Source organism: Myotis lucifugus, unplaced genomic scaffold (genome assembly GCF_000147115.1).
Source record: "Myotis lucifugus unplaced genomic scaffold, Myoluc2.0 scaffold_319, whole genome shotgun sequence".
NCBI classification, from domain to species: Eukaryota; Metazoa; Chordata; class Mammalia; order Chiroptera; family Vespertilionidae; genus Myotis; species Myotis lucifugus.
Window position 1 is genome coordinate 1088090 of NW_005871367.1, and position 12099 is coordinate 1100188.

Consider the following 12099-nt stretch of genomic DNA (forward strand, 5'->3'; position numbering starts at 1 on the left):
TTGTATTTAGAGCTCCATCTTCATAATGTTTTACAGTTGAGTTTCCTTTCAATTTTTGTGCTATGATTGTCAAGTTTATTTTGGTTTTTTTTGGAACTCCAGTTGTTCTTTTTTAAGTGTTTTTTCTTTCTTCCCCTGTTTTTCTTGAACATATTTTTTTCATATGTCTTTTTACTTGCCTCAAGTTGTAGAGGCTTTTCATTCACCTCATATGTCATTTTCCCCCACATTAGTCAATTTGAAGGCTTTTCAGTCCTGATATTTGCCCCAAAATAGGGGCAGTGGGTTTTCCTTTAATTCCTTTAGGGTCCTCTGGAATGCTGTATAGATCTGAAGTTAGAAGGTGAGTTGTAAATTTACATTATTAATATGTACTTCTGCAGTGAGCAGTGAAGGAATAGCTCAGCGTTTTGCTCATGTGGTTGAAAACTTTCCATATAGAGCCAGCTTTTGTATCTCACCTTTTGGGCTCAGCTTTAATGCTATGGATCCAGTGGAGCCTCCTTCCATGCTCTCTATTGATTCCAAACAGCTTTATTGTAAAAGAATAGAAGGAGGAAAAACCTTTATTTTACCTCAGTGACTCCAAATTGGGAAAAGAACCTATTCTTGAGTTCAAGTGTGAGAAAACATTCAGTTACAGAAAACATCACCCATCAGAGAGTTTACACTTAAAAAGTTTACTCATTGTGAGGGGGAATGCCTTGGTTATAGTTTCTTATTTGACATCAAGAAATTCATATGCATTAGAGTCTCTTGGTTTTTGGAGAGCAATAAATTATGCGAAGCTATTATTTTGCACACATTTCTGAAGAATATTCCTGAAATAGGTGTGGAAATCTTTTAGTTACACCACATAGCTTCTGCTCCTTCCGTGAATCCACAGTGCAGAAAAAGAGTATCAATAAACAGTATGAAAAATAAAGTAAATAAAAATAATTATAAAAAATAAAAAAACAGTATGACTGAACTCTCAAGTTACTGTCTCTCCTGGCTTGAAGATAAGCTCCATGGGGCAGCGGGCTCATTTTCTTCCCTGCTGTATCCGCACAACCTGGAACACTGGCATAGTAGGCCCCCAAAAGTAATTTTATATGCTGCCGACAAACAGGAGACCCCCAAAAATAATTTTTATATGCTGCTGACAGTCTCTTAGCTTTGAGACTGAAAGGCGCGGGACCTGTGGAAGGAAAGATGACTTTTCCGCTCAGCAGCCAGAGCAGAGCTGGCGGGGACGGACCTCAAAGAGCCTCAGTCCCAGGCCGCCCAGTAGCTTGGTTCCCCTCTGCGCCAAACCTAAGTCTCTTTATCAGGCTCCACCCCTTCCAGGGTCCTCCTTCTATTGGCTGAACCCTCCAAGCCCTTTCGTCCTCCCAGCCAATAGTAGGGCAAAACGCGGACGGGAGGCGGGGCCAGAGCGCAGGCGAACCCGACTGGCTGGCGAAGGGGCGAAAGGACTCCAGTCTCGCGAGCACAGGCGGAAACCTCCCGGTGCCTAGAAAAGCCGGAAGGCTGGGATGCGAGTTAGTGGCGTGTCGATGACGCCATTTTTTCTGCGCTTTGTTCCAGGATGTGAGCTTTCGGGAGGGGTACGTGGCAGCCTGGCGTGGGGGTCCGGGCGGGGTTCTGGGAGTGTGTGTGTGGGGGGTCGACACCGGAAGCCCCTTCTCCACCGCTGCCTGCTGCGGAGACGGGGATGCGGCAGCTCCAGGGTGGTCGTGAGCCTCCTCCTTCCCGCGTTCGGCACTTTCCCTTTGTTCGGGGTTTCGTCCCCAACGAGGCGAGGTTGCCCGCTCGGACCGGGCTGCAGGTAGTGGCAGAACGGTGTCACCCCCGCCCATGGCCAGTGGGCCGCCCTGGGAATAGGGGTCTCAGCCAGCCCAGGCTCCCCAAGGAGCTTACAGCCTTGAGTGTTCGATTTAGGTCACCCGTCCGATCCCCGCTGTGTTCCTGTGACGAAACGGACCCAGAGGGGAAGGCAGCGTCTTGCCCAGGGTTACCACTCATTCATCCATTTCACAAATACTTAGCACCTGCCTAAGTAGTGTGCTGGCTCCTGGGTTTCAGTTGTGTACACGCAGAGCTCCATTCCGGTAAGGAAGAAATGGGACAAGCTTGAGGAGCTAGAAGCAGAGTCTGGGAATCTGGAGCGGGAAACAAAACACATGTTGAGGCCTGGTGACCCTAAGAGATGGGTAGTTATTTTAAAAATTCTTCTAGCATCCTTTTAAAACCATATTATTGCTCCTGTCTCTCTAAAGGCACGTGACTCAGCAAAGACCCTCTCTCTTCTCCCTTCTACAAACTTTTCTTGGAAGGCTGAAGGGCAGAGAACTTCTCAGTGGAATGCACTTTGCACTTAGAGGAGACTTTTGGGTATAAAAGGAGCAGCTGAAAGGGAGTGACCATGGTGTGATGGACACAGAAGGCTTGTCTCTCACTAGTCATGTGACCTTGGACAAGTCATTCAACCTCTGGGAGCTTCATTTCCTCATCTTTAAAATAGGAATGGTCATCCTTACTGCTCATTGATTGCTTCCTAGGAAGGGGAGTACCCAGGGAGGGGACACTGCCCTGAATGTCCACTGGGAGTACAGCACTCAGAGAACTAATCATTTCTGTCTGTTTACAGTGATTCCATTAGGAACTTCCTCACCAACCCAAGGAAGAGATCAGGCAATATCTGTGCTGGGTACATCCGCTGTGCATAGGAGAGAATGAGCGATGCCCTTCTCTCTTGGGCAAGTGAGACCTATACTGTGAAATTAATTCATCTATGGACAGGAATCCTGCCTGCTAGAAAATGTGGGGACCAGGGCCGAAGGGGAACATATCTGGATATCTGTCTAGAAGGAGAGAGAGAAGTGTGCTTGTATTGGGGGGAGGGAGGGACGGAGAGGGCCCTCTGGACCTTGAGTAGTAGAGTTTTGGGATGGGAGTAAGGGTGATGTAATAGAACTCAAATTTGTCAGGAGACTTGGACTTGAGTTCCAGCTCCACTCTAAGTGGCCTGGGAGGTTCCTTCCAGCTCTGACATTCTGAGAATATCTGAGTAGTTGGACTAGGTCAGTCCCTTAGGGAATTTAGGCCCTTCGATGGCCCTGTTGAGACCAAAGTGCCAAGAATGCAAATCCACTGCCAAGGTGTTCAAACAATATGGAGCACAAGAGGGATGCACCAGGCAGACAAGGGTGGTGATGGTCATGTGCGGAATGCACATCTCACCATTCCTACCTCAGATAGAATCCGGTAAAATCCTGAGCTTGTTTAATTGAACCTGTCAAATCACACAGCATTTACAGAGCCCTCTTTGTGCCAGGCTGTGGGTGGGAGCCACATAGGAATGTTAGGAGGGACATAGACATACACACAAGTAAGTTATAGTATTAGGCAACTCTAGTTTATATTAGTTTTGTTATGGTGTTTTCAGAAGTACAGAAATTTTTATATGGTCAGATCTATCAGTTTGCTGTTATGCCATCAGCCTTTGTTTTATGCTTAAGGCTTAGGCCTTTCCTGAGCCAGTAGTCCCTGTTACTTATTTTCTTTCTCTTTTCTTTTCTTCCTTTCAATTTTTACATTTTAATCACCTGGTTCTCTGGAATTTATTTTCAAGTATTGCCTCTTATTCTTCACACAGTGCATCAGTAACCAAGGACCATGTGGCCACAGCTCAGGGGGACCTGAATAGGAAGATTATCCTGGCGAATTGAAGGAATACAACCTCCCTAGGTAAAAGAATACAACACTCTATCCACTGAGCCGGGACTCTGCCCATTGTGGGTTCCTTATAGCCTAAAATAAATGGTGGTCCTGAGATCAGAACTTTCACCCATCAGTCTCAGGGAGATGTGGGTCAGGGATTTGTGGGGACTCATCGGTCCTCATCCATTTGCTGCTTATCTTGAGACTGTGCTTGTGTGCACAGCTGCCTGGATACCCCTAATGTCTTGCTATCATTGGCCTCATCTACTCCTCCTCCTACTTCTCCAGCCAAGACCCCACCTCCCTAGTCCCTGGGAATTCCAGGATTTCTAAGGGCATTTCCCAGGCAGTTGGGTTGAGGGCAGATAGTTAGGTTTCCTTTTGATGAAACTTTCTCAAACTAGTCCTCCCTCATCTCCTGACAAGTCTTGCTTCCTTGTTAGGTCCCTCAGAACCACCATGGGCTTCAGTATAGCACATCCTTGTGCATTTCTCTTTCTTTCTACCTGCAAGATCTCCATCTTGGCAAGCTTATACATTTTTTGTGACTTCTTTTGTCTGATCCATCTCAAATTTGCCGTCCTGACATATTCCTCCTCTTGTCAAAAGGATGGCATTATTGATAGTGATTAAACTGCAGGGAACAAACAAATGTCTAACACTAGTAAAGTTGTGGTAAATTATAATGAATTAAGTTTGCAGTATATATATGTCATCATAAAATGATTATAGGAAGATTAAATAGCAATGTGGAAAAATACTTTAAAAAGCTAAGTGGAAGAAGTAAGCTGTGAAATTATATTTACTGTATACTTATAACTATATAAATATGAATATGGACAAGTCTGGAAAGGAACATAGTAAAAGGAAAATTAGTCGTGTTAGTATCATGAGGTCAATTTTCAGTTTTCTTTTATGACCCGAACTCCTCTAGCTTTGAGGTCTGTTAGGGTTACATATATGTTTAGAGTTTCACATCAAACCTGTAGGGAGGTAGAAGAGGGCAAAGGGGAATAAATGGTGATGGAAGGAGACTTGACTTGGGGTGGTGAACACACAATACAGTGTACAGATGATGTATTATAGAATTGTACACCTGAAACCTATATAATTTTATTAACCAATGTCACCCCAATAAATGCAATAAAAATGAAAAACAAAAATCTGTAGGGAAATTCCTGATCATTCCTGGTTTCATGATCAGCCCCTCTTGATTGTACTATCCCCTACGTTCACCCTTTTGCCATCTGTAGAAACTTTATCATAATGCCATGCAAGGAGGCCCTATCCCTATGAGATTTTCCCCTGTTGTGCATTAACTAATCCTGTTCCCTGTTCAGCCTCTTAGGTTCACCCAGTAAGACTCAGTCTGTCAGAGTGAGAGCTTGGAGCAAAGTAGACAGTCTGAATTAGCACATATAGCTGGATCCAGTTACGGACCAGGCCTGCAGAGTAGGCTATGGTGTGACTTGGTTCCAATATTGCAAAATTATGTTACTCCTTATCAAGACAGAGCCCAAGGTAGACAGGTGCCTAGTAACTAGAGCAAAAAATGAAATCTTCGGCACACCCTAAGACACAATCCTTGAGAAACTAATTATTTTGTGCCAGCCAGTGTATCACTAGTACTAGGAGCATAGGTCAACAAGAACTAAAAGCCAGTGATCTGAAGATTAGTCATTTGAGTTACTGAACTAAGGATATTTCAGTTCGTTTTCTATTGGGACTAGATTAAGAGTTAGATGGCTCCAATTCTGGGAGTAGAACACGAGACAGGAAGAAACCAGGGTGGATTTTATACTGCTCATTGCTCATTCTGATGCTGGGCCTATTGGTCCATAAGCCTTTACCTTGGCCTCTATTAGTATATCTAACCTCATTTTCTCATTTTTTTAAAAATCAGTTCCCCTTGCCTTTGAACACTAAACCTTCCATGTGAGACCCTATGGTCTACCACATCTTGTTATCCTAGGACAATTCTCCTTCCACTAGTATGGAGAACAGGTGACATGTCAGATTTCTGTTTCCTTTGTCAGATGGTGAAACTGGGATTGAGGAGGTATTGATCCCAAAGTATCATTCCTGAAAAAATCAGAATCTCATACATTCAAGAGATCTCCACAGAGATATTGCCAAGGAAGTCAAAATCTAGAAAGCTCCACTGAACGGAAAGAGAAGACTCAGAAGGCCACTGGGATGCTCTAAGCAAGAGAAAATGAGAAAGACGAGAAGCTTCAAACACAAGACGGTTAAAGACAATAAGACACTTCCAGAAGTGGGTGACCAAGAATCTGAAAAAGATGGTAGTCAGTGCTCTGAGCCTGCAACAACCAACAGAATTCAGGCTGAAAAGAGACAGTATGTATGTACTGAGTGTGGGAGAGCCTTTAGTCAGAGTTCAAACCTTCTAGTGCATGAGCGAATCCACACCGGAGAGAAACCCTATAAGTGTAAGGAATGTGGAAAAGCCTTCAGTCACAGCTCCAACCTTGTTGTCCATCAGCGAATCCACACTGGACTGAAGCCCTACACGTGCGGTGAATGTGGGAAATCTTTCAGTGGTAAGTCCCACCTCATTCGCCACCAGAGAATCCACAGTGGGGAGAAGACCTATGAATGTAAGGAGTGTGGGAAAGCTTTTAGTCAGAATTCAGGTCTCCTTTCACATTACAGAGTTCACACTGGGGAGAAGCCCTACACGTGTATCCAGTGCGGGAAAGCCTTTAGCAGTCGCTCAAACCTTACTCAACATGAGAGAATGCACGAAGGAAAAAACGTCTACAAATGTAAGGAGTGTGGGAAAACATGTGTGTCTTATACAAAGATTATGGACCATCAGAGAATTCACACAGGGGGAGAAGTCTTATGAATGTGATGAGTGTGGAAAAGCTTTCATCTTAAGGGTGTCCCTTCAGGAACATCAGAGACTTCATCGTAGAGAGAAACCTTACAAGTGTAATGAGTGTGGGAAAGCTTTTACTTCGAATCGAAACCTTATTGATCATCAAAGAGTTCACACTGGAGAGAAACCCTATAAATGTTATGAATGTGGGAAAACCTTCAGACAGACTTCTCAAGTTATTCTACATTTGAGAACCCACACTAAGGAGAAACCTTATAAATGCAGGGAGTGTGGGAAAGCCTATCGTTATAGCTCACAACTTCTTCAGCACCAGAGAAAACATACTGAGGAGACAGAAACCTCATAAATAACATACATTGTTGGTAGGAAGACTAATTGCTACTTCTCAGAAAACCAGTTTTTCAGTATCATCAACCTTAACTCTATTTCTGAAAATCCATAAAGGGAAAGTAGTCAGAACCAGACACGGATTAGCAGAAGAGAAATTCATACCAGCAGGGTATATAATTGAAGGAAGAAAACTAGGTTTTTAACAGTACAGGGTTTAAATTAATGACAGTCTATCCATAGAATGGTTTTGCAGCCATTGTAAAGATTCGTAAAGAATATTTAATGCCATGGGGGAAATGATCTGGATAAAGTGGAAGATAAAAGAAAGAAAAAACAATAAAATATCCAAATTATAAACAAAACAAAATACATCTATGCATAGGGAAAAAGTGGAAATTAATACCAAACTAAAGTCTTAACAGTGATTATCTCTGGGTGACAGGCTTATAAATGATTTATATTTTCTTCTTTATACTTTCCTGTATTTTTTTAGATTTTCTACCATGAGAATGTACTAGTTTTATATTTAGGTGAAAGGATGGTATTTTAAAAATGCAATGAGTACATGTTCATTTTCACTAAACAAGGAAGGTACATGGAACACAGACTCTAAAATCCACACACTGGCACATGGTAGCAGTGCAACCATGAGCAAGTCCCTTCCTTTTAGAGCCTGTTTCCTGTTTAGTAAAAGCATAAACACCAGTCCTTGGCCTTTTTCAGCTTTAAGATAAGCTGACTTTATAGTTGTCGATAAAATGTTTATCCATTTACACACTGTTAGGTTCATAGAACACAGCAAACATATACTATATCCTCCTCTCCCACAGTTGTAGATGGATCTGCAGATAATAGAGATCCGCCAAGGCTCCATCTTCTCAATATGTCTACAAAACCAGCAACACGTGTCCTTATGAAACTGAAACAATTGCAGGTACATAACCTTTCAAGAGATAGCACAATCTAAAAGCAGGAGAAGATGTGTCCACATGTTATGTAGAGTTTAGTAGCTAAAAGTGTAGACTTTGGGGTCGGAGACACATGTGTTCTATTCCCAAATTGACACACTAACTTGTCAGTTTTCTAGCTTCAGATGTATCTGTAAAAAGGGACTGACTACCTACCTCACAGGGTTGTCGTATTAAATGAGATAATAATGCGTGTAACGTGTGACAAACTCAGCCTGTGGTAAATAACAATTGCTTATGTGTAGGACGTTGAAGCGGTGTTTCTAAACACTTAGCAAGAGTGATTCCAGAAGAGTTTTCCCTAAGGTGGCATTTAGGATATTTTCAGGTGTAAGGAACACGATGCCAAAGAACTGAAACCGTAAGAACATTGTTTAGTTAAGGGCAAGTCTAGAGGTAAACAGTTCCACATTTTGTTTGGCAACTCAGCAGTTTATCAGACTTCCATCTTAACTGCGTAATTTTAGCACAGTAGCTTTCATTTTTTTGCAACCTCACGGTTGCAGGATGATGGCCACAGCTTCAAGCTCTTCCCACAACTCTTTCAAACTCAGGACGTCTTGAGGAAAGGGGCCCAGACTTTCTCATCTGGCTCCTCTCTCCTTTTATCATTGAGGAAAGCCTTTTCCAGAAGGAGGAAGGGATGCTGAGCAGTCACTTCTGCAGGTGCTCACTGCGTTCCTCTGCCTTTAGGTCCAGCCCTCTGAGAAGGCCTTAGACCAGCGTTTCTCAACCTGTGGGTCGCGACCCCTTTGGCGGTCGAAAGATCCTTTCACATCCTGCATGTCAGATATTTACATTACGATTCATAACAGTAGCAACATTACAGTTATGAAGCAGCAATGAAAATAATTTTATGGTTGGGTCACAACATGAGGCACTGTATTTAAAAGGCCAGAAGGTTGAGAACCACTGCCTTAGACCCTTTTCAACCAGCATTTTCAACTTTCAAGTCCGCAGCTCAAAATCCATCCAGAAACACTTAGCATCTCCCCGTACTTAACTCGGCCATTTGTTCCTCTTTCTTTGCCGACAGTGAATCCCTAAGCCTAATGCCATTTGCCTTATGCACATAGTAATGTATTGTTTCAGAAACTTTTGGGGAGGTGTTATTTTGTTTAATCCTTTTAACTTTTGTACAAGAAAATTGAGTCTCAGTGAGGTCAGCCGATGGGCTAATTAGTGGTTGGAGTCAGGATTTGAACTCAGATCTGACTTTCAAGTCTGTGCTTTCTTCCTTATACCAAAGTGCCTCAGCCCACCCTGGTGGCTTTATATGTGAGTGGGAGACCAGTTGGGATTCTTCTGAGTAGCCACTTCGCTGAAAGGTGGTTATTTCATCATGGTTTTATAAGGAAGATGCTATTGGTCTTTTCTGAGTAATTCTGTTGAATCTCAATCCCAGCAGACTACATTTTAACTCTGTATCCTCAGCGACAGACTTCATTGTGTTGTTTTTTTTAATAGAATATAGATAAAATAGTATCCTCATATTAGATTGTTTTTAGAAACTAGACTGTTTAATCACCTCTGAAGTCATAAAACTGGAGTCATAAAACTGTTTTTGCAGGAAGGAGTTATAATTTTGCCAATAAATATCTGTTGTTATTTACTTGTTATAAATATCACTGATTTTTATTTTTATTTTCGCTTCCTTCCTTTGTTCAGAAAGGGAAGCAAACAGTTCAGTTTGCTTTTCTTTAAGCATATATTTTTTTGAATAAAGAAGTGATTCTGGTTTGTTTTTGATTCAAATGCAAGCTTGTTTTCATACTTGTAAATATGTAAATGAAAGCTCACGAGCCATTAGATTGTGTCTTCTGTTAGTTTCTTTGAGGACTTGTACAGCCACGGGTAGACTTGTCCCACCTCCTCTCTGGCCTCATCTGAGTTTCAAACCTGTACCATTACGTGGACCTCCCTTGGCGGTATGAAACCTGCCTTGTTCCCAAAGTCCATTTTGGCTTCAGAAGGTAGGTTTGTGAGGGGTAAAAAAGGACATGGCAGACTCCTTTCTGACACGTAGATACAGGACCCAACTGGTTCTCACTCCTCCCAGTGACCATTTCAAGTCCACATGGCACAGTCTGTTTGGATTGCAGACATGCAAAAGCTGTAAGCAGTCTTTGAAACTAAGGCCAATGGACCCCAAATCTGGGAATCACAGGAGGTAATTTCATACATTCAAACAAATTTCCCTGGGCCCACCAAATCAGCACATCTGGAGCAGGGCCTAGGAATCTGTATAAAACAAAACTTTCTCAGTGGGGATTGAAGAAAAAATTCCATTAGGAGCCTTCTCTCCTCACAGGACTGTTTTTGTAATAATGACTCATTTTTCCTCAGAAGAGCCTGTGGATCAAAAAATTGAGACATATACCAAAGTTGGTATAATCATGCTAAATTTGCAACCAGTTTACAGAGAGTGGCTATAAAACAATCTGAAATACTAGATAAAACTTAAACATCCTTTAAAAGGACTTCTAAGAAAGTGACATAAATCCTCAGAGGATAAAATGAAGTGGAAGCCAGAAAGGAAATGGGTGAGGATGCCTTGGGTGACATGAGGCAGTTTAGTGATCTTGGTTCAAGGGACTGAGATTTTCCCAGCTGCAAGGGCAGGATTTGAGTTTTGGGGCTTTGAAGAGGTGGAGAATTGGAACAGATCTCTAGAAGCTGCCCAGATGTTTATAGGGCTACACCCCCGTGAAAGTAACATGAAATTAGGCATATACATTTCTAAGTATACATGGAACAGTTATTTTAAAAATTAACATAATTTAAAATTTTGAGTTATCTCATTGTTTCAGTTGAGCTTTCTGGGGTGTAAATCCAAGACCGGATAACATGCAGCAAATTTACTGGAGAGCGTTACTGGGCTTAACAGCTGTAGGGAAGGAAGAAAGTGCGATTAGTAGTGGGAGAAGTTAGCTGTGCTGCAGTCACAGAATTACTCATGTCGCCTGTGTTGGCTTCAGCCTCAGACTGGGATAACCTTTCAAAATTGTCCAAACTTGAGGTGAGAAGTCTGAGCCTGTATACCCCTTGGTTGACTAGTCATTGAATACAAGCTCTACCACATTACCAGGAAGGGGGAAGCATGATCTTGGGTGAGGTAGACTTCTTCAGCTCACTGTGTTTGGAACTAAGATAGTTCCTGGAGAGGGCAGGCAATTGAGGGCTTTCAGCCTGCACCTCCACTGAGCTGGGGAGAAGGGGACAAGTTAGAGGAATCCAGACAGTGCACTGATGTCCTCTACACTGACCATAATGCAATTAGAATAGAAATAGTTTGGCTTTTCTCAGGCGGCCTGTCCCCTGTTTCAACTTTCCCTTTATTATGAGTTCCCTCATTCCTGCAAGATTTGTCCCTGAGGATGTAAAGGTGGGTGGTGGTGGGGATGTGTGTGGGGGTTATCTCCAAGATGGACATCCAAATCTGAGTTCTTCTAAGTGACACTGACCAGAATCTATCCACCATGGGTGCCCTTCAGGGCCTAGATAAACTCTTCTGTAACTAATACTCTAAACCAGCGGTTCTCAACCTGTGGGTCGCGACCCCTTTGGGGGGGGGGTGTCGAACGACCCTTTCACAGGAGTCGCCTAAGACCATCGGAAAACACATATATAATTACATATTGTTTTGTGATTAATCACTATGCTTTAATTATGTTCAATTTATAACAATGAAAGTACATCCTGCATATCAGATATTTACATTACAATTCATAACAGTAGCAAAATTACAGTTATGAAGTAGCAACGAAAATAATTTTATGGTTGGGGGTCACCACAACATGAGGAACTCTATTAAAGGGTCGTGGCATTAGGAAGGTTGAGAACCACTGCTCTAAACTATAGTTGGAGGAATCTAGATGTGATGGTTAATTTTATAGGCCAGCTTGACTATAGAATGCCCAGATATTTGGTTAAAAATTATTCTGGATGTGTCTATGAGGGTGTTTCTGGATGAGGTTAGCACTTAAATTAGTAGGCTGAGTAAAGCAGATTGCCCTCTCTAATACGGGTAGGCCTCATCCAATCTGTTGGAGGCCTGACTAGAACAAAAATGTAGTGGAAGGATTTGTTCTCTTTCTGCCTGTTTTTGAGCTGGGACATTGGTCTTCTCCTGCTTTGGAGCTCATTCTAGGATTTTCACCATCAGCTTTCCTGCTCTAAGGCCTTTAGACTTGGACTCAAACTATACCTTTGGCTCTCCTGGGTCTCAAACTT

The 12099-nt window shown here is 42.5% G+C and overlaps 1 protein-coding gene across 1 annotated transcript; it reads left to right on the forward strand.

The window, feature by feature from the left end:
* The first annotated feature begins 1496 nt into the window (after positions 1-1496).
* ZNF660 (zinc finger protein 660) lies at positions 1497-6975 on the forward strand. The gene is given in 4 exon segments (XM_023764174.1): positions 1497-1589; positions 3641-3732; positions 5742-6556; positions 6558-6975. Coding segments are annotated over 2 exon segments (993 nt in total). The 5' UTR covers positions 1497-1589; positions 3641-3732; positions 5742-5920; the 3' UTR covers positions 6915-6975.
* Positions 6976-12099: the final 5124 nt, after the last annotated feature.